Source organism: Lycium barbarum, chromosome 10 (genome assembly GCF_019175385.1).
Source record: "Lycium barbarum isolate Lr01 chromosome 10, ASM1917538v2, whole genome shotgun sequence".
NCBI classification, from domain to species: Eukaryota; Viridiplantae; Streptophyta; class Magnoliopsida; order Solanales; family Solanaceae; genus Lycium; species Lycium barbarum.
Genome location: NC_083346.1, coordinates 104,848,446 through 104,869,610, shown reverse-complemented (window position 1 = coordinate 104,869,610; position 21,165 = coordinate 104,848,446). Strand labels below are relative to the sequence as shown.

At 36.7% G+C, this 21,165-nt stretch overlaps 1 protein-coding gene across 5 annotated transcripts; it reads left to right on the top strand.

Annotated features, from left to right (window-relative positions):
- The first annotated feature begins 8,440 nt into the window (after nucleotides 1-8,440).
- On the top strand, nucleotides 8,441-15,217 carry LOC132613977 (uncharacterized). 5 transcript variants are annotated; one of them, XM_060328301.1, is made up of 11 exons: nucleotides 8,444-8,648; nucleotides 10,045-10,279; nucleotides 10,381-10,482; nucleotides 10,720-10,889; nucleotides 11,383-11,516; nucleotides 11,587-11,764; nucleotides 12,453-13,008; nucleotides 13,519-13,631; nucleotides 13,710-13,953; nucleotides 14,084-14,328; nucleotides 14,869-15,217. In XM_060328301.1, exons 1-10 carry the CDS (start codon nucleotides 8,593-8,595, stop codon nucleotides 14,303-14,305), a joined length of 2,010 nt encoding a protein of 669 aa, XP_060184284.1. In that variant the 5' UTR covers nucleotides 8,444-8,592; the 3' UTR covers nucleotides 14,306-14,328; nucleotides 14,869-15,217. The 5 variants fall into 5 exon arrangements, with proteins under 5 accessions (XP_060184285.1, XP_060184287.1, XP_060184284.1 ...); XM_060328302.1 differs by lacking the exon at nucleotides 14,869-15,217 and having other exon boundaries at nucleotides 8,441-8,648; nucleotides 10,045-10,273; nucleotides 14,084-14,598; XM_060328300.1 differs by lacking the exon at nucleotides 14,869-15,217 and having other exon boundaries at nucleotides 8,445-8,648; nucleotides 14,084-14,598.
- The last annotated feature ends 5,948 nt before the right edge of the window (nucleotides 15,218-21,165 follow it).

The window sequence follows — 21,165 nt, the reverse complement described above, 5'->3', positions numbered from 1 at the left end:
CCTCCATTTCAGCTACCATAACTGGAACATATCTGGCCAATCAATTAAAATGAAGATTCTACTCACGAACACTCATTATTTCCCTGTTTGAGGTTCAGAACTTATCAACTCGGGCCCGTCTAATCTCTGGCGATAAATAATATCGGATAAAAGTATCTGTGAACTCTTGCCACACGGGTGATGGTGCATTAACTCCTCTGAAGACATCCAGGTATCATACCAATGAACAACCACATTCCGTAATATATAAGAAGCCAACTCTACTGACTCAGTATTTGAAGTATGCATCACACGCAACGTCCTCAACATCTCATCTACAAAATTTTGCGGGTCCTCATCCGGTTTCGACCCAAAGAATTCTGGAGGGTCTAGATTAATAATATCTCAAACTCTGGCACTAACAGACCTATCACCATGACTGGTACCTTGTCGATGGGACTGAGCGACTACTAACTGAGTCAACAACTGGACTGCATCTCGCAAGTCCTGATCTGGAGCAACAGGGGGAAGAGTTGGAGGCTGAGGAGCCGGAGGGACAGGAGCCCTTCCATGCTCTTCTTCCACTGGAGGATTAGAGGTAGCATGCGAGGGAGTGGAACTCTGAGCCTCGCTATGTCCTAACTAAGCCGGGGATACTCGACTAGTACCTTCTGCAGCAGTGCCTAGTAGTGTGCTGACTTTCTTCTTTCTCGGAGGTATTGCTGAAAAATAAACAGGGAAAAATTCAATAGTTGCATTCTTAACTTGGCTTTATCGCACGATTTAGATCATGAAGAAATAGTCACTTCCTAAATGCTCTGTATCCTCATAGCCATAGATGTGGTGCATCACATACCGATAACCAGGACTCTACTAGACACAGCTCGCAGACAGCCCTAGGACGAACTGCTCTGATGCCACTTTTATGACAACCCAACCAGAGGGCCATAACGGGCACCCGGAGCTAACCTACCGAGCACCTCATGACTTACATCCCATGATTTATATCTAAGTGGACCACAAGCTAACTCATAAACACTACAATCTGTAAGGGCATAAGTTCAAGAGATATAGGCACATGTATATTCACCATCAAACTATGCGCATATATACAAGCCGACAAGGCTGCCAAAATGATGTGAAAAAAGTTGAACCGAAGAGGTCATGGAACATCTAGCTATACCCTCTATTTACGAGCCTCTATAAGGAGTGTATAACATCATAAAAAGTAGTACCAGCTGAACTGCAGCTCCGGAACAAATGGAGCGCTCTTATACAATCGCTGATGAAGCAGCCTAGAGGTCTGGTTCGTCTCTCTATCTACCTGCGGGCATGAACGCAGTGTCCATAAACAAACAGACATCAGTACGAATAATGTACCGAGTATGTAAGGCATAAGTAACAACATAATGAAGATATCATAAAATAAAAGAGCTCAACCTATATCTCTGAATGCCTCGTAAGGCGGATGTCATGCATGCTTAGTTTTAAAAAAAAAAACACTTCATATATATATATATATATATATATATATATATATATATATATATATATAATACCGTACCCGACCATATAGACTCGGTGTTATCATCATACCATCATCATCCCGCATCCGCGGTAATCCGAACCCAACCGCACTAGTCTGCACAATAGGTGTCGTACCCGGCCGACTATAGCGCGGCTCGGTGTGAGAAAATACATACATATATATATATAAAGCATGCATGAGAGCCCAAATAAAAGCTACGACTCTATCGGAGTGACATAAAATTAGTAACCTCCGATTAACTTTATAGATCTATCATCATCAACATATCTCACCTTGGAGGAATCAATGACCATAAGATGAGACCAATATCAATAAATGAGATCAATAATCGTAACACAAGAGAAATAAGCAATAATCATGGGAATGGGTTTGTATCAAAAGATCATGCCATAAGAAAGAAAGGGGTATCCTTAACATACCTTACTGTCTCCTTAACTACTTAACGTCTATTCCCTCTGCCCCCCCCCCCCCCCCCCCCATGTAAATCTATGTTCAAGATGATTCACACTAACGTTAAGTCATCAAATGCTTATAAGATCAAACTAAACTATTAAGTGATCTAACGAAACTTGGGCAACATTTCCTTTATATCTCATGCTTCCACCAATTTTTTAAACAACAATACAACATCAACAACACCATAACTAAGAGATTGCGTTCAAATTACACTCAATTGAATCCCAAAACTTCCTTTTCTAATCAATCCATAACAATATCTTTATACACTTGTATATCACACTTTCTCAACTTTATTATGATCCCTCATAACAAGGTAATGCTCAAAACATGCTAATAATTATAGCTCAAGTTATTTTACAACTCAAGGTATCATCAAATTCATATCTGTACTCTTCCTCCAATTTCTTCACCTCAAATCTTAACATAATTGCCAAATAAACTCAAAAATACATGACTAAGATGAAGTCTTACCTCAAAATTCAAGAACCCTTCAATTCCAAAGTCACTTTACTTTAAATTACCCTTCAAAGCTTTTACAAGAAGAAGAATCAAGTTTAAATCTCACTTTGTAACCTATGTACTTTGATCTTCACTTTTACCCTTTATTTTGGCTTGGAGAAATGTTGGAACATGTTTGGAGAGGTTTCTAGAGCTCTCTTGAACTTGGGTTATGTTTAAAATGATTTAAAATAAAGAAAGGGTCGTCATACTTAAAATCTGGAAAGTTCCACCGACATATTATTATACTGGCCATATAACTTGGTCGTATAACATTATACGGCCAACTTGCTGGCCATATAACATTATGCGGTCCGTATAGTTTGGCCGTATCATACCACCTCAATTTTTTGCTTCTTTGTGAAATTTTAATATCCTTAAATACGGACCATATCTCACTTATACGACCCATATACCATATTTTCTAAAAACAACTTTTAATGAACCTTCTCACTTCGGTTCACTTATTCTCCAATCCTTCCATAGCTTACCAAACATAATTTAAACACCTATAATCACAGGTTAAGCATGTCCAACCTCATATATGCTTGAAACAAGTCCCGGTGTCCAAAATTAAGACACCAATGTACTATGAATCTCAATGCACAAAACTACAAGGTGTAACAACAACAAATCTAGGAATGAAAATTGCCTGAGATAGGACAATTAAAAGGTTGTGGCTGCCACAAAAAAAGCAGGTACACTGAACCTGTTTTGAAAACTTCAACATGAGAGGTGTTAAGAGAATTATCACACCTCTTGATGGTCGTATGAAGTTGACAAAGAAGATGTCTCCTACAACGAGGAAGGATAGAAAATCATTTGTCAAAGTTTCATATTCATCTATCGTCTAAAGCTTAATATATGTAATAGTAAGTATCATACATGATTTTGCTCATGTCGCGGGTGTAGTTAGCAAGTTTCTTGACAATCCGGTAAGAACATCGAAAAATTGTGAAAGATAAGATAAGTGTAACGACCCGTTCGGTCGTTATCACGTTTTTACCATTTTTGCCCTCGTTGACTCGTCCCCAAGCCTTGTTAGTACTATTTTTATTTGCAGGAACCGGTGGCACAGTTCCCTAGGCATCGTTTTGGATTTTGAAATGACTTTTAGAAAATTTGGTCTTAAAGCGAAAATCGTTTGACTCGAAGTTGACTTTTGGTAAACGTGCCCGTAATCGAATTCTGACAGTTCCATTAGGTCCGGAGGGTGATTTATGACTTAGTGGTGCCATTGGTTTGGTTCCCGAAGGGTTCAGGTGTGATTTGGGTCATTGGTTGAGAAACTAGTTAAGTTAGAATTGCAGTTGACCACAGCCAACATCGGGTCAAGATGATCTCGTGTCGATATTTTGAAAGTTCCAATAAGTTTGCATGATGATTTTGGACATGTCCATAAAGTTTGGTTAGATTCCGATGAGTTTTGGATAAGTTTGGGTTGTATGGTGATTGTTTTCGATTTCGACATTGATTTGAGCATAAAGGGTACCATATTGAGCAAACAGCCTTTGATTCGTGTTTGGACTAAACCATTATATCCGTATCATAATTTCGGAACCATAGAAACTGAAATCATCAAGTTTTGATATCGTATGAGGGATTTATGATCATTTAGTAAGAATTGGGTTGCCAGATTTTTTTCAGATTAATTACGAAATTACCACTGAATTCGTATTTAAAAATCTGCACTATTCCAATATTTTAACCAACATATCTCCTTTATTATAAGGTCAAATGGAGTGATTAAAAAGCCTAACTTGACTGGAATTTCACAAAGAATCCATTGGAGGCATCAAAATCAAGATTTGGGATAGTTTGGCACTAGAAACGAGGTAGAACAACAGAGCATTTTTGCTATTTAATGTTGTTTGGGTTTCTCTCATCTTGAAAGCTTAGGTTGGGAAAATCCAAGGATGTTCTTCAAGTTTCTTCCATGGGGTAAGGTCTAAACCATAATCTAAGTATTTCCCTTTGATTCATTCCCTTGGTTTAAGCTTTAATCCATGATTTCTAAAGTAGGAAATTGAGGTTTTTCATGAAAGTGGGTTTAATGGGTCTTTCTTGAGAAGTTCATAAAATTGTTTAGACTTCCTAAGTTGCTTTAAATGATGAAATTGATTGGGTTTATGCTAGATTATGATGTATCTAAGATTGTTAATTATATACCTTCCATTATGAGTGATGAATTCTTGAATTTAAGAGTTAGATTTTATACCCAAAATTAGGGGTTTTGCTTGGATTTCGAAATTAGATGAATCCTTGAGTTAATTTAGAAATTAGTTGATGGATTTTGATCACCTAGTGTTTAATTGGATAATTTACCCTCGAATTTCCCGTTTTGCCCTTGTGGACCTCGTTTCCTCAAATTCTAGGATTGGTTTTGACCTAATTCGAATGATAGCAATATAAGTATCGATCTTCATGGTTTCTAATCTAGAATTCAAATATGCCTAGACTTTCTTGATCTTAAGGCTCAGCGGAAGGGCAAGGCTAAGGAGTGATCGTTGGTGTATTGCTGTTCGACCATCCAAGTAGGTTATGGTTTTCCCTTGGTGAGACTTCATGTAGTGAATCATAGATTTAGATGATATTTTCAAAGAAGTATATAAACCTTCGGGTATGAAGTTGGGTTGGATATTGTCTTAGGTTGGGCCTTGTTGTGTGATTGGGGCTAGCTGCCCCGTTGCGTTATGATTTGATTTGTTCTAATGTTGTGGCCTTGATGCCATGTAGTGATAGTAGATATTGGAGAATATTGATTATATTTTTCATGATATTGTGGTACCTCACTTGTTGACGTTGATACGAAGATAGTATTTTATATGATTTGTATAGTCTTTCATGATATGGTTGGCGTACCCATGCTTGGTACTTGTGATATTGATCTGATTATTGATGTTGATTCATACATTGCACGCCTTTTCATCTCTCATGATGTACTGTTGATACATTGTTGATACTTGAGGAAACACTGTGATGAGCTGGGCTCAGTTTGCATAAGAGTGATGTGAGAAGTCCCATATCCGACGGTTGTCCCGGAATCGTGGATTGAGTGGAGTGATATGAGAGTCTGATGTCTGATGGTTGTCCTGGAATCGTGGATTGAGTGAGTACATGGACTTAGCGGGTCCCATATAGGTTATGCTATCGGGACATCGATACTTCCGTCCAGAGTACATGTGTACACAACATTGCATTGCATTATGGATTATATTGTGATGATCTGGTGATTTACTTGTGTTGTTAGGTTCGAATTGAATATATTGAGACTTGGCATACTTGGGTTTAGATGCTTCAACCTAGGTGAGGACGTGTACTTTGTTCTAACTTGTGTTTGACTTATACTTGTTGATTTATCTGCTTATCTTGCTTTATTGTCTAGATTATGTTAGCTAAACTTAGTCGGCTAATGATACCTACCAGTACTGTGGTTTTGTACTGACTTATTTCAGGTTGGATCTACTTTTGTTTCTCGTGGCTGATAGACACCCCGAGAGTTGCTTAGAGTCTACAGGGTGAGCACGAGACGCCCGCCGCCTTGAAGATTCTTCTTAGTTATGTCTTATTTCCTATTCAGAGACATATTCAGACTTGATGTATTATTGATATTCCAGACTTGTAGATTTTAGTTAGATGCTCTTGTATGACCAGACTAGATACTGGGGCGGATTTCATTTACTTCAGCATTTTCTTATTTATATTATAATTGTGAGATTTTCGCTATTTTACTTCTTCCGCTATTTTCTATTATTTGTGAATGTTGAGTTAAGGGTTCGCCTACCAAGGTGGGAAAGGTAGGTGCCGGCACGACTTAGTGAAATTGGGTCGTGACAATAAGATCCAGTCTTGAAGGGTTATACAGATGTAGTTATGGCCAGTAATAGATATCTATTTAGTTTTTCAGGGAGAACTATATCATGACATTCAATTAGGTTGCAAAAGAGTGTCACACTTTTAACAACTTAAGTGGAGTATATTGTTGCTATTGAAGTAGGAAAGGAAATCATATGTCTCAAGATATTTCTTCAAGAACTTGGATTGCAGCAATGAAGTATTTATCTATTGCGAATATATAATCAGCATACAATAGACTCTCATGTACCATGCAAGACCAAAATACATAAACATTAAATATGACTAAATTCATGAGTAAGTGGACAATGAATCATTGCAGCTCAAGAAGATCCACACGAATGAAAATTCTACGAGTATATTGACCAAGGTGATACCAAAAGATAAGTTCGAGGTATGTAAAAACTTATCAATTCTATGTATGATAAGTTCGAGGTATGTAAAAACTTGTCAATTCTAATTTCTATCTATCTGAGAAAATTAGAGAAACCTCCTTCTGGTATATGAGAATGGTGGTGGAGCTCTGTGATGTTCGGACCTTTGTCCCATGTTTTAAGGAAGAAAGTCTTCCTTTTCCTTTTGGCAATACATTATAAGTTACAGAGAGTAAATCACTGATAGTGCGAGAAAATAGTCAGCGAGGAGCAAATAGAAAGCGTGAGTGATATTGCAGTAAGATGGAAAAATCAAAAAGGGTTCTGCCTTAGAGTGTGTAGTGATATTTGAGTATTTTACTCAGGATTACAAAATGTAAATTCCTTTCTATAGTGATATATATTTTCACGTAAAATTCTATTGTCCTTGTTTCTCATTTTATTATCGTTGATTATCATATTTGATGCTTAGTGATCATTACCACTATATACTGTGGCTAGGGGTGTTCAAATGAGACCGAAAAATCGATCCGAATCGGTAAACCGAGTCAAACCGACTTAATAAACCGAATCGGCTCCATTTGACTTGATTTGGTAAAAATTTTAAAAAACCGATAACATTTGGTTTGGTGTTACACACAAACAAATCCGAACCAACCAATAAATATACATATATATTAATTAAATTTTATCTATCCTCTTCATAATTTAGGGCATTCCAAGTTCAATACACACTCAAATAATTAGAGAAGAAAGTCTAGCCCCCATTTGTTCCCCTAGCCCATTTATGTTTAAGGTAAAATAATTTTTAAAAAAAAGTACTGAAGGTAAAAATGAAATTTTCCCTCATTTAGTTTTTCATCTCAAATTCAAACTTTTCTTAGTTTTCCATTTGTTAATTATGAATAATATGTTATTCACTTCAGTTAAAAGACTCGAATTGATACTTCTAACCAAGAGCTTCCCACTCAGTAAATACATAGGTAGATTCAAGAGGCCAATTATTTCCTCTCTGATTTCGTCTCAGTTCAAAGATGTTCTGGATATTTTCTCAAGCGTATGCCAATATTTCTTTGGATCTCTGTTATCCATTTATGAATAATATGAAAATTTTCTACCTCACTTGTATCAATTGTTTTGCATTATAAAATACATGCTTAAACCCGCAAAAATCAAACCAAACCTATAAAACTGACAAAGCTGAAACCGATAGAATTTATACTATAATGGTTTGGTTTGAATATTAAAAAAAACTGGCTTGATTGGTTTGATTTGGTTTTAACCAAACACTGAGTCAAATCGGACCATGAACCCCTAATCGTGGCTATTACAATAATATAAAAGCCCCATTGAAACATATACAATCGAGGAAAATTTATTTAAGGGGACCTCAACTCAGTATTTATATTTGCACTATTTTTGTTAATTGAAACAAAAGATAAACATCCATCTTAAAAAGGATACCCAAAGTTCTTATTAAATGTATCTAGAATTTAAAACATTTAAAAAAAATTAATATTATATCTCGTACCTTCAATTTTAATCCCATATATATCAAATATTTATAAAAGAAAAAAACAAAAAGAAAAGAAGAAGAAGTAAATGAATTAACAATTCTTTTATATTCAATCTTTATATCGTCAGTCTTAACGTGGTTAGTAGAACACTGAGTAAGATTTTCTCCTTGCATGTTTCCCACGTGTCGCCAAATAATAATCCCATCAGAGAACTCAAAGCACACGCTCTATTCCTCTTATCCATTTCTTTTTGTCTTTTTTCCTTTCCTCCTTAAATATTTTTTTTGTTTTACAAATGTTGTATTTAACGGCAAATAAATTTCTAATCGGAGTGAAGGAATTAAGCTGCTAATTATTATCCATGGAAAAGAAACATCTTTCCTCTATTGCCGACGACGTTATTTGCAGATGTGCCCAGTTAGTTCTATAATCTGTCCATTTCAAATTATCATTTTGTCGTTCTATGTTTTATTATTGATTGCAATCTATGAAATATTTTGTCTCTCATTTAGTACTGTTGAATGTGATAGCATTTGACTTATGTGTTTAGATTATAGTACTCCTGTGTCCAAATTTATAATGAGTATTGACCTATTTGGAGAGTCAAACAGTTCTTTCTTTGACAATGATTTTCTCTTAACATTTTTCATATATTTTGAATTATTAATTATGCAGACTTATAATATTTTTATGTAAATTTTATTAGTATATAAAATACTTGACTAATCTATCTTTGAAATTGAGTCAAAGGAAGAGTTGTTTGACTCCCCAACTAGGCCTACCCTCGTATAAATTGGGACGGAGAGAGTAATACTGAAAGAAAAGAGTATCAAACTTTAACGGAGAATTTACTTTTAAGATTAAAAAAAATATGAAGTTTAAGTTTAAATACGAATTGATAAATGTGCCAAGGTAAGGGTAAGGCTAGGTACACACCGCACTGGACCTCACTTGTGGGATTACACTAGTTATGTTGTTGTTGTATGAATTGCTAAATGAATTAGAATTATTTTTAAAATTGTGGAAGTAGTAAAATTTATAGTCTTAGTCGGACGGATTTAAATATTCTAAAGTATTTTTAAATGGAAATATTGATTATATAATTAGCATGGACGTGTTTGGTAGGAACCCCATTGAAGAACAGGAATTGTTGAGGGGTTCCATGTTGTAGCAACGAAGGATCGTTATGTCACGTCGTTTCGTGTTTCACTTGATACTAATGTTTAATTGGACATGAAGTTTAACATGTTATTGAGTTAGGTATTGTTAATGATAATAGAAGAAGAAAATATTAAACTAGCTAGTAGTTGAAATTTTAGTTTATTAGATGTATAAACATCACATCAAAAGTTAAAATATTGAATGGTTAAATGAATTTATGTTGTATAGCATAATATTAGTAGAAATAGAATTGTATCAAACACTTGCAACTTTTCCAAATTAGGGAGAATGTCATATAAGCTGAAATGGGTGAAGTACTTCTTATTTTTATTTTGAAGTTTATGATGTGGCGCAGGAGGTAAATAATCTGATCGATCTATTAATGTTACATGATGCTGTTCAGAAGGAAATGTTTGTACTGATGTTGGAACAGAAATATTTCGAATGAGTGCAAAACTTTTCTACACAAGAAAATAAGGAAAAACAGGATTGAGTAGCCACTGATTTGTATATATTCTAGTTATAATATAAAAATTTTGCTTTGATTTGAACTCTACAGAGTTGCATCAAAATCTGTGAAAACACACTTCACTTATAGTGTGAATTTTCTGCAATAATTAAGTTATTAGTACTAATAGATATTTCGTGTTAGGAAGTTGGACACCTCTGTGGATAAACTAGTGCATGAATTTGAGGCTGGATGGGAGCCTGACATGGAGGGATATTCGAGGAGGTTAGTCGAGTTTTGCTGCTCCAAGGCCCTCACAGATATGTGTAGTAAGTTAGAGGATTCAATCGACAATGGTGATTTTATGCGGTTCACGTTTGATATGATGCTGGCGTGGAAAATGCCTAGTTCAGAAGCAGAAGAGACACATGGAGTTAATGTCCGTTCTTTTTTAGCCATCAACTTTCTCTTATGTACACTCTTCATGTCTTTCATGGTTCCAACACATTAAAGTTTACATATTGTTCCTAAATAATGCAGGAGTCGTTGGCGAAAGAAAAAGAAGATAAAAAAGTGGTCTCTGAGATGCCTCAGGAACAAGATGATATTCCTTTGTTCTACTCGGATCTCTTGCCGTTCCTTGTAAGAAATCTGATCCCTTGAGTAATTAGAACTGTGCTTTGTTACATTATGTTACTCGAAAGATAATGGCGGATTGGAACAAGTAATTACTGCTTTACATACTTCCCTTTGGTTGCTTATGCGTGTGTTAGTATTATGTTACCACTCAAGATGAACTGACTTAGATGGACGCTTTGACATTTTTTGTTTTCTTTCACTGCATTTTATTCTTCTAATTGGAAGTGATTGTGTCGGCAGGTTAACCATAAACCAAGTGTTGGAGAGGATGCTTTCTTGTGGCTGGCGACACTTGTAAATTTAGCAGCTGATTTTGTTAATGGAAGATGTACTTTCGAGACTCTGACAGCACCTACAGAAAATCGACTGCATTTTCCTGCTTATTACATATTCTTGAAGGAGATTATAAAGTAATTATCCTAAATTCTTAGTGTTTTCCCCCTATTAGTTGGAAAACCATTCTGATGGACTCACAACCAATGACAAATTAAATGGACACGATAGGTACAAGTAATGCCGTAGCAGCCAAGTATAAATTCTAGATTCCAAGAATTTAAGACAAAAAGTGTGTTTCAGGGTTCTACGGTCATAAAGGGATTTCTAGTGAAGAAGATAGATTCCAAAAGCGCTTACCTGCTAGGATCAAGAAAAGTTATTTATCTTGATTTGATGTGAATATAGGTTCTGCACCTAATTCCTTTTTTATTTTTTATTTGGTGGAGCATGTCGTACGATGATAATATTGCTTCAGATGCAAATTGGTAAAACCAAAAACAAAACCCGAAAACCGGGAACTTTCTTCTGGCATATAATTTGGTTTTTTTTTTCTGAATCGTTGCCTTGCCTCTGAATTTTAGTAAACATGTGATACTATTGCCTCATCATTTTGTCCACTTGCAATAGGTGCATAAAGCATTTGCAGAAACAAGCAACTCCGACAGGTGTGGAGATGGCAGATGACGAGTTTATAATACACGTGGAAGGAACTGCAAGTTCACAAAGAATAGTGCGCCATATTGGAGGGACAAGTTGGCCTGGTACTCTTGCCTTTCTTCTATTTGCATTGTTATATGATCTGGATAGTTCCTCAGGTACTTCTGTTTGTAGGTAGGCTGACATTAACAAACTATGCCCTGTACTTTGAGGAATCTGGAGTCATCTCTTACAAAGATGCTCTTAAGCTCAACCTTTCGGAAGACTTCGAGCAGAGTGTCAAAACTGCTGCTACAGGTCCGTGGGGTGCTCCGCTCTTTGACAAGGCCATAGTATATGACTCTTCTGAATTGTAAGTATTCTCTCAGCATCGTGTAACATCATGTTTATTTAAACATTCCATTTCTCCGTAAAACTAATTGTCTATTTGGCCAAGCTTCTAGGGAGTCAAAAGTGTATTTTTTTCAAAAAGTCCTTTTAGAAAGTCGAGGTGTTGTCCAAGCTTTTACGGAAAAAAATAAGTGTTTTTAAGTAGCAACAGAAAAAAAGTAGTTTTTCCGCATAAGCACTTTTGGAACATTGGTCAAGCACAAAATAGTGCTCTAATATGTGCAAAAGTGTTTTTCAAATTAATTAGCCAAACATAAACGGTTACTCGCCAAAAGTATTTTTTGGTCAAAGTAGTTCTGATAGAAAGCACTTCTCAATTTAAGCGGATTATAAAAGCTTGGCAAAACAGGCTATAAGTATTTTAAGGGTGGCTTGGCATTAGATATTGCTTTAGATATGAGGGATTGGGGAAAGTAGGAACGACAAGTTTAAATGCTTCAAGGATTCTTTCTCCAAAAAATAAAAGGCTTCAAAGGTTGCTGCTGTAAGGCTGATTTTCGCTTGTAATATACTGTGTTCAAGTTGGAATTTTTACAATTTATTAGGAGTTTGTACACTTGCTAGACTTTAGATGCTTATATGACTTCAAGAACCATGTTTATGCACGATAAAGCTCAGCAATATGAGTATTTTGGCACTGTATAATTCAGGGAAGAAGCTGTTCTCTTGGAATTTCCAGAAATGACAAGTTCAACAAGGCGCGACCATTGGCTTGCTCTTATAAAGGAGATAATATTATTGCATCGGTTTTTACGGAAGTTTAAGGTCGATTCACCTTTGGGGTCATGGGAGATGCACTCAAGGACAATACTAGGAATTATAAGGCTTCATGCAGCTAGAGAAATGCTTAGGATATCGCCACCAATTCCCAAGAATTTCTTAATTTTTGATTTTCTTGACGAGTTGCCGAAGGGAGATTATGTGCTTGAAGAGCTTGCCGAGAGTTTGAAGAAAGTAGACGCTGGACATCCTTGTAGCGCTAGCTCAATCTTGAGAAGCCTGAATATCTCCCTATTGTCTGTTCCCACCGAAGCATCCAAAGAAACTGATGATAATAGCCGCCTCGCTGTCCAAACGGACGATGTCTCATCATTGGGGAATGCTATTGATCAAGCACGAGAGGAAGCAAAGGAAATTGAAAAGGCGAAAGCTACTGTTCGGGAGCTGAAAGGGGAAGGAATGGGGAATAGTATCCAGGTTCTTATGGTGAGTTCTGCGGGTTGATTTGAGGAAATTGCAATGCATATCATGCCTCGAATAGATTCACTAAGTTAGGGATGGCGAACAAGAGGAAAAGTGCAAACACAACCTGATAGAATCTTGATAACCCCGTGTGTAAGAACTTTCTGTATCACCAAATCTGAATTTAGAGTCTATAATGAGTTCAAGTTAATATACATTTCTGTATCACCAAATCTGAATTTAGAGTCTATAATGAGTTCAAGTTAATATACACCAGCAGTATAAAGAATTTTTATACACTATCCTTCATCTTTACCTATTGCAGCAAGTAACCTGCTTTATTTTCAAGATTACAAATCTCATTCTGTATAGAGGCTTACCTGTAAACGTCCTTTAGGTGACATGATGATGTAAAATATTATTTATACTGACAGGTGTATTTAACTTAAACTTGTTTTTAATATGCATGGATACTATGCAACTGCATTTTTTCAAAATTGTCAACGTGGTATCTCTCTTTTCTGTACTAATTAGGGTCTTATCAAACCGTTCGGGAGGTTAGTGCCTTACCTTCAAGAGGTATTTACATGGGAAAGACCTGTATGCACTTCCATTTTTGTGGTGACAGCACTCATAGTCATTTACACGTAAGTATATTAATTCCTACCTCGACAGCTGTTGAATAATCCTGGAAAAGACTAATTGATATTTGCATGCAAATGTAGAGAGTGGGTTGGCAAAGCAATAGCAGCTCTCCTATTAGCGACAGTTGCTACGATGCTGTGGGCAAGACAAAGAGGGGTACTAGATAAGGGAAATAAAATATTTATCTACACTGGATCTGATCAGACAACGATGGAAAGCATAGTGTCAGCACAACACGGACTAAGAAATGTTTATGACTTGGTTCAGAGAATGAACATTGTACTACTGAAAATCTGGTCCATATTCGTTTCAAAAGCTCCAAAGGTATAAACAGTTCTTGCTGACAAAGAGGACATTGATGAACTCGTCTTTTGAAATTCTTCCCATTTTCCCCTAAACTTTGTCACAACGGGTGCACTGGCCTCGTTTACTAATTCTTGATATGTGGTTACAGCATGCAGATTTGGTAATGGTAGCAATGGTTGGTGCTGCGGTGATATTAGCGGTGGTTCCTTTGAAGTTTATCCTTATGGCTTTGACGTTGTGCCCCTTTGTGGCAACATCAAAGATTGGGAAATACATGGAAAATGAGAAACTAAATCGGAGAATGAAGGAGTGGTGGGACTCTATACCTGTAGTCCCTGTCGAATTTTTGGAAAAGATAGCTGATTCATAATATTGGAGATTCTCATAGTCACGGTATACTCCCTTTCCTTTCATGTAAAGTTGATGCGAGGTGAGTCCATTTTCCTTCTTTTTGTTGGCTGGTTCTATCAGTTTGATCAGTTTTGACAAATTTCATTCAGTGTCATGTGTGTGATCCCAGTGCACACTGAATACATATCCGTTGTTCGGGCACAAAAGATGGAACTATTTGTCATGAGAATTAAATATGATACACACATCTTGTATTTATCAAAGTCAGAAGTATGGTGGAATTAAATTTGGTATCTCCATGTTTGAGCTTTTCATCATTGGCAACAGAAGCATATATATTTATATCACAGAATACAAGTTCAGACCCACCCCTTACCCCAAGATCTCTAACAGTATGTAGGGGTCGCAAAAGTAGCCCATGTAAACATGACCCAGCTTATCAATCCATGTTTGGGTGGGTTAATGATTTTTCCATTTATTAATACAGCTCATTTTAATACTTATTTATTAATCTAATCCATTTTGACCCACACGAATTCAGTCCAACATTTGACACCCCAATTGTTACCTTTGATCTGTCAGAATGAGATTACATAGACCGTGTTCGTTAAAAGAATTCGCCTGCCGTTGTAGAGTACTTTGGTGACGTTCATGCTTACTAAAAGAAGACAAAGGTTGAGAGATTATTTCGCACTCCCTGCACCTTTTTTAGGACCTCAATTGATTTTGTGACCTTTATGGATGTAATCTGAAGTAGGGTGTTGAGTTCAGTAGGCTTAAATCACAGATTCTAGAATTGTTTCTTGTGTCTACATAATAATATAGAGCCTTTGTTATTTATCAAGGATTGGACTGCACCTCATTTAACTGTTTGTAATTGTGATATCATAACTATTCAAGTAAGTACTACTGCTATTCAAATTGTTGGATCCGGTGGCCGTGTACCCATCAAGTTCAAATGGTGATTGTTAGTTCCATCACCCAAATTGGTTGGCTTGGTTAATTCTTAGTTGCAATGTCCTTCGTACCAGGTTGGTTTGTTTAGTGGTTATAATGCAGATAAACACTTTCCAAACTCAAAAATATTACTACTAGTTTGGAGACTTTTAAGTATAGGTGATCCAATATATTCGACGGTTGAATTCAAATTAAAAGTGGAGAAAAAGAAGATGCTTGGATAGCGATTCTCAAACAAAGGAAAGAGAGAAACAATACTAAGAAGGGCTAGAAATATAATGATGACAAGAGAAATAGTTGTTCAAAATCAAATAAATTAAACTCAAGCGGGATCGACCAATTGTTATAATTAGAGCGTTTGTTAGTAGCAGTATTTCTAATACGGAAAAGGAGCAAATATATCCCTGTAATATGAGAAAATGTTTAAATATACCCCTCGTTATATTTTCGGTTCAAATATACCCCTGCCTTTGTACTATTAGTTCAAATATACCTTCTTCCGTTAAGGTTGTTCATGGTGGACATCCAATGCTACGTGCCACGGACATTTGATAAGGTGGATGACACGTGGCATGCCACCTCAACGCCCCTAACCCATTTTACCACTCCTCTCTATTTCTTTCACTACTAAAATTTCCTTCCCTTTCACCACCATTGCCACCATTACTGCCAAAAAGTTCCATTGTCGTTCTCCAGATTCCCAGAACCACCTACACAATTGTATAACGTAAATCATCCTGTGTTTCAAGAGTTCTTCTCAATCTTATACTTAAGCAATTTGTGGTTAAACTTCTATCCGTTAAATTGAGCCAATCAATTGAATTGTTGAATAACTAAACGATCGAGTTACCATGAGACAAGATATTCTTTTTTTTCTAAGGACAATCAATTCGATGTTATTATATGTCCAGCCACAGAGTATATTTTGATCGATTGTTTGAATTTTTCAATTTCAATAATTTAATCTTAGCTGCCTGAGAAGAAAATGAGCGGTGGTGGTGGAAAATCTGCTAACGGAAGAAGGTGTTGGTGGCGGCGGATATGAGAAGGGAAGTGGAGCTTGATGGTGACCGATTTGAAAAGTAAAAGCATAGAGATAGTCATGGGGGCGATAATGGTGGCAAGCGATAATGGTGGCAATGGTGGTAGAGGTGAAGGACATTTTATTGGTGCAAGAACAAATCGAGGGTAGGGGTAAAATGGGTTAAGGGTGCTAAGGTGGCATGCACATGTCATCCACCTCAATGTCAGTGTCACGTAGGATTGGATGTCCACCATGGACAACCTTAACGAAGAAGGGTATATTTGAATCAATAGTATAACGGCAGAAGTATCTTTGAACCGAAAGTATCACAGGGGGTATATTTAAACCTTTTCTCATACTACAGGGGTATATTTGGCCCTTTTCCATTCTAATATTTATATGGTAACAGATATTTCCAAATTGATTAAATTGAAACCGTCATTAGATGGATGATTTGACACCAATGTAGGAAAAGCATCGTTAAAACTATTCTCCGACTTATCATAAACTTAGCAGGATTTCTCCACTTTAGGCTCTACGGAGAGAAGATTTGATTTCAATGCAGGAAGTTTGTTGTAATGATCTCTGATTAATTTCAATGAAACAGTAAAGAGAATAAATGACAAGATATTGTTGGACAATTTAAAAGATAACTTCGATTACAACTGAAAGAGTAACTAAAATGAAAAATAAAAGGTAACTATCGCCATATGAGCTTCGGATCTGCAGGAAGAAGAATGACTGATTTACAAGAAGAAAGAGAAGAACAGAGAAGAAGAGAAAAGGAAGAAAGATTTGAAGAGAGAGGGAAGAAGAGTACCAGATTGGGCTAAAATTCAATATCGTCCCCACCAAGTTCACTTTTATATTTATAAGAAGTGAAAAGGGCCTGATTTACCCCTCTACTTTAAAAAAAGTTCATATTTACCCCTCGTTATACTATCAGGCCATTTATACCCCTACCGTTACAATAGTTGAAATATTTACCCCTATTTTTAACGGAGGGGTAAATATGAACCTTTTCCAAAGTAGAGGGGTAAATCAGGCCCTAAAAAATAAAACACCCTAAAGTTTCCAAACAAAACTTACTTCGGGTACCTTTTCAACCCCTAAAATGACTATCCGAACGTCTACATATCCTTGATGCATTGAGCCTACATTATTGTACGCAGAAAAAATATCAGGTTCTATATAAAATATTGACGTTTAGGAGTCTTGACACACCACTAATCATTGGTCAAAGTATGAAAAAAAAAACTAAATTTTTTCAACCAAAACTTACTTCGGGTACCTTTTCAACCCCTAAAATCACGATCCGAACGTCTACGAATCCTTGATGTATAGAGCCTACATTATTGTACGCAGAAAAAAATATCAGGTTCTATATAAAATATTGACGTTTCGGAGCCTTGACACACGACTAATTATTAGTCAAAGTATGGAAAATAACACTAAGTGTTGCAAAAAATAAAGTTGGCCAATTTTTGTTTTTTATTCATACTTTGACCAATGATTAGTGGTGTGTCAAGACTCCGAAACGTCAATATTTTATATAGAACCTGATATTTTTTTCTGCGTACAATAATGTAGGCTCAATACATCAAGGATTCGTAGACGTTCGGATCGTCATTTTAAGGGTTGAAAAGGTACCCGAAGTAAGTTTTGGTTGAAAAATTTTAGTTTATTTTTCATACTTTGACCAATGATTAGTGGTGTGTCAAGACTCCGAAACGTCAATATTTTATATAGAACCTGATATTTTTTCTGCGTACAATAATATAGGCTCAATGCATCAAGGATATGTAGACGTTCGAATAGTCATTTTAGGGGTTGAAAAGGTACCCGAAGTAAGTTTTGTTTGGAAACTTTAGGGTGTTTTATTTTTTAGGGCCGGATTTACCCCTCTACTTTGGAAAAGGTTCATATTTACCCCTTCGTTAAAAATAGGGGCAAATATTTCAACTATTGTAACGGTAGGGGTATAAATGGTCTGATAGTATAACGAGGGGTAAATATGAACTTTTTTTGAAAGTAGAGGGGTAAATCAGGCCCTTCTCCCTTATAAGAAAGTAATTATCCAACTCCAAACACGTGCCTCCCATGAGATACAACTAATCCGGGTCATAACAATCCTTCCCGCTTAAAATTGACCTTGTCCTCAAGGTCATTAGTGAGGCATTCGATTTGATATCAGTTGAACGTTGCCCGAATGACAGGTTGAATTGAACATCTACAATTTTGCCAATTACAATAACTCAAATGAATGAGCTCTACAATTGGAGCCTTTCCAAGCTGGTTGTGTGAGTAGGTTGAAAAATTATGTTCTTCCTCGATTGAAATTGTAGTATTTCTTGGAAGTAACACCATTATCGCCCCACCAGCAGTTACAAGGCTAAGATATAATGCGGTGACATCAAGCAGTAGCAATTCTTGAACATTTTCATCTCCTTTCCCAATCAAGATTGCGGCTTGACCAGTTGCGCCATATCTGGAAGCTTTCTTGTCCAACCCATAAGTAACAAAAACATCTGTAGGCTGCTCGTTCATGATCCTCTTCACTGTATTCACCAAGGGGGAATCAGCAGGTCTCTTCATTGCTGTTAACACCATGGATGTGATTTCCTCAGCTGAAAATTGCTTCTTCTCATCTTTGTAAGTTTCTTCAATAGTAGGGCTATCCCCCGAGCCCAACTGAATACAATTAGCAATAGCTTTCTCCCCGGCTCGTTTAATCAAGTCTTTCATCTAATGAATCGAGTGGAGGTAACCAGCTACTCCAAGTGGTCCTACCAAGAACTGCAGGATTCTAGCATCCTTCGCTTTATCAGTAAGAAGGTACCTACGCTTAAAAATCATTTTCTACTGAGAAAAGTTATTCATCAAAAGACCTTTGGTTGCAGCATATCTGAATATTTCACAAATATTATATGATATTAATATATTTGCAAAGGCTGAGTCATCTGAACCAACATAGAAAAGAAAATAGTCCTCCATCCTGTGTCCCACGGGTTATGACCACGCCAACCCTTCAAGATTATATGACTCATTATTCTCCTCAGTCGAACAACCCTTTCCATATTGACCATCACTTAGTTCTGGTTTCCCATTGATCGAGCTAAAAGTTTCTGACGGATGGATAACTGTAGACATCACATCATCATAACGAACTCCCACATTAGAGCATGATTGAGTCTCCAAGTCCATGGAGAAACTAAAACTAGAGATGAAAAGTTGAGTTCCAGCAAATAATAGGCACAATCTGTCATGTATTTCAATCAAGTTATTGTGGTCCAATACATCTAAGGAGAACCCAAAAACATGTAGTCTCTGTCCAGTGTCGAACCAACTGGAGTCTTTACTGCAAACATGACCAAAATTACTAGTATATCCTTTAGCTTCTAGTCTATCAAATCCCCTGAAGCCACCATTTTCCCTGTAGAACTGAATTGAACTTCCCTCTGACCCATTCTGCTCAAAGGAAACATATAATTGATGTCGTCTATCTTTTCTATAGCTTGCAACCGGTTGGGCTTTTAAAGCAAAATTGTCATGGAGTACTGGGACAAGCTGATGCTCATGCATTGTCTCCACATTAACCCTTGACCATAGTTGCCCCAACTAGGTAGCCTTTCAAGTTCTACACCCTTGCTTCCAAGAACTGACGCATCAAGGTTATCACTTTCAAGGCAAACGACATAAATTTTTCTCACATAAGTCTGTGGAATTTTCCATTATTAAAAACTAAAATCAGCCATGAAAGCTCAAATGCAAAGGAATAAACAACATGTGTAGAAACCATATTAGTGGCATGAATTGACCCCTGAAGACCTTACTAAATTTGAACTTGTGCTTTGCGCCTTCAACCATGCCACTAAATAGGAGCTTCACAGTGCAAATTTGCATCCACGACAAGCTGTCTGCAATTACACCCTGTTTTATCATGAGAAACAAGAATCCTAACTTGCAAATCAATGTTTTCATCATCTCCACCATTTTGTTACTCAAGCAATATACCCGAATTAGTACTCTCAGAGCAACAACAATCGGCAGAGGTAGCATATATTGTACAGAAGATATGAGCCTGTAATCCATTTCCCAATTCTTTAAGTGTATAACTACAACTAGACTATCGAACTCAATGGCCCATGATATGGCCATCCACCTCATAATCTGATGTCGCGTCGGGCCTCTCCTATCATGCACTTCCGCAGATTCTTTCTTCTCTTTCTCAAGCTTATTTATGCCCACACATCTAGATTTTGTTGTTGCATATGAATCCTTATTCCTTTCGAGCATTTCTTGAAACAAGATGCATATAACATAATCGTTATAATATAGCAAAACAATATCAACATTTTTATACTCTACCAACGTCTCTACCAGTTCTGATTTGGTACCGGGATAAAATGGAAGCTGTAAGCATTTAATCTTATGGATCAATGTGATTCTATCCATAATCAAAATGTCACTCTCAGATTCAGCATACCGTCCAGTTGAGCCAAGATCTAAAGAATAGGCATATTTATACCTGCTCTGACATATAGGCAAAGACCTTGTGTGTAGTAGTCATTGCGAATAATTCACATACATCTGAAGCATCGTCAATTAGAAGCGCAAAGACTTTCGAATAACCAAAAAGCAGAACACAACTGAATGAATACACGCCCGACTTACCCTATTAAAGCAAGCCTATAAAACCTGCCCGGTGTCAACCCAATTACAATTGTATAAACCCAAAGCATGTGGAAGAAACCCAGTAATTGTGTGAGGACTAACAAATGTTTCCAAAATATCCCTCTCCGGCTTTATATCGAACAGCTTTTCACGAAACTCCATGTCAAGTTTATGTCCTTTGCCTATTGAAATTTACAAAGGCGCGGACTCAAGTTGGGTATATG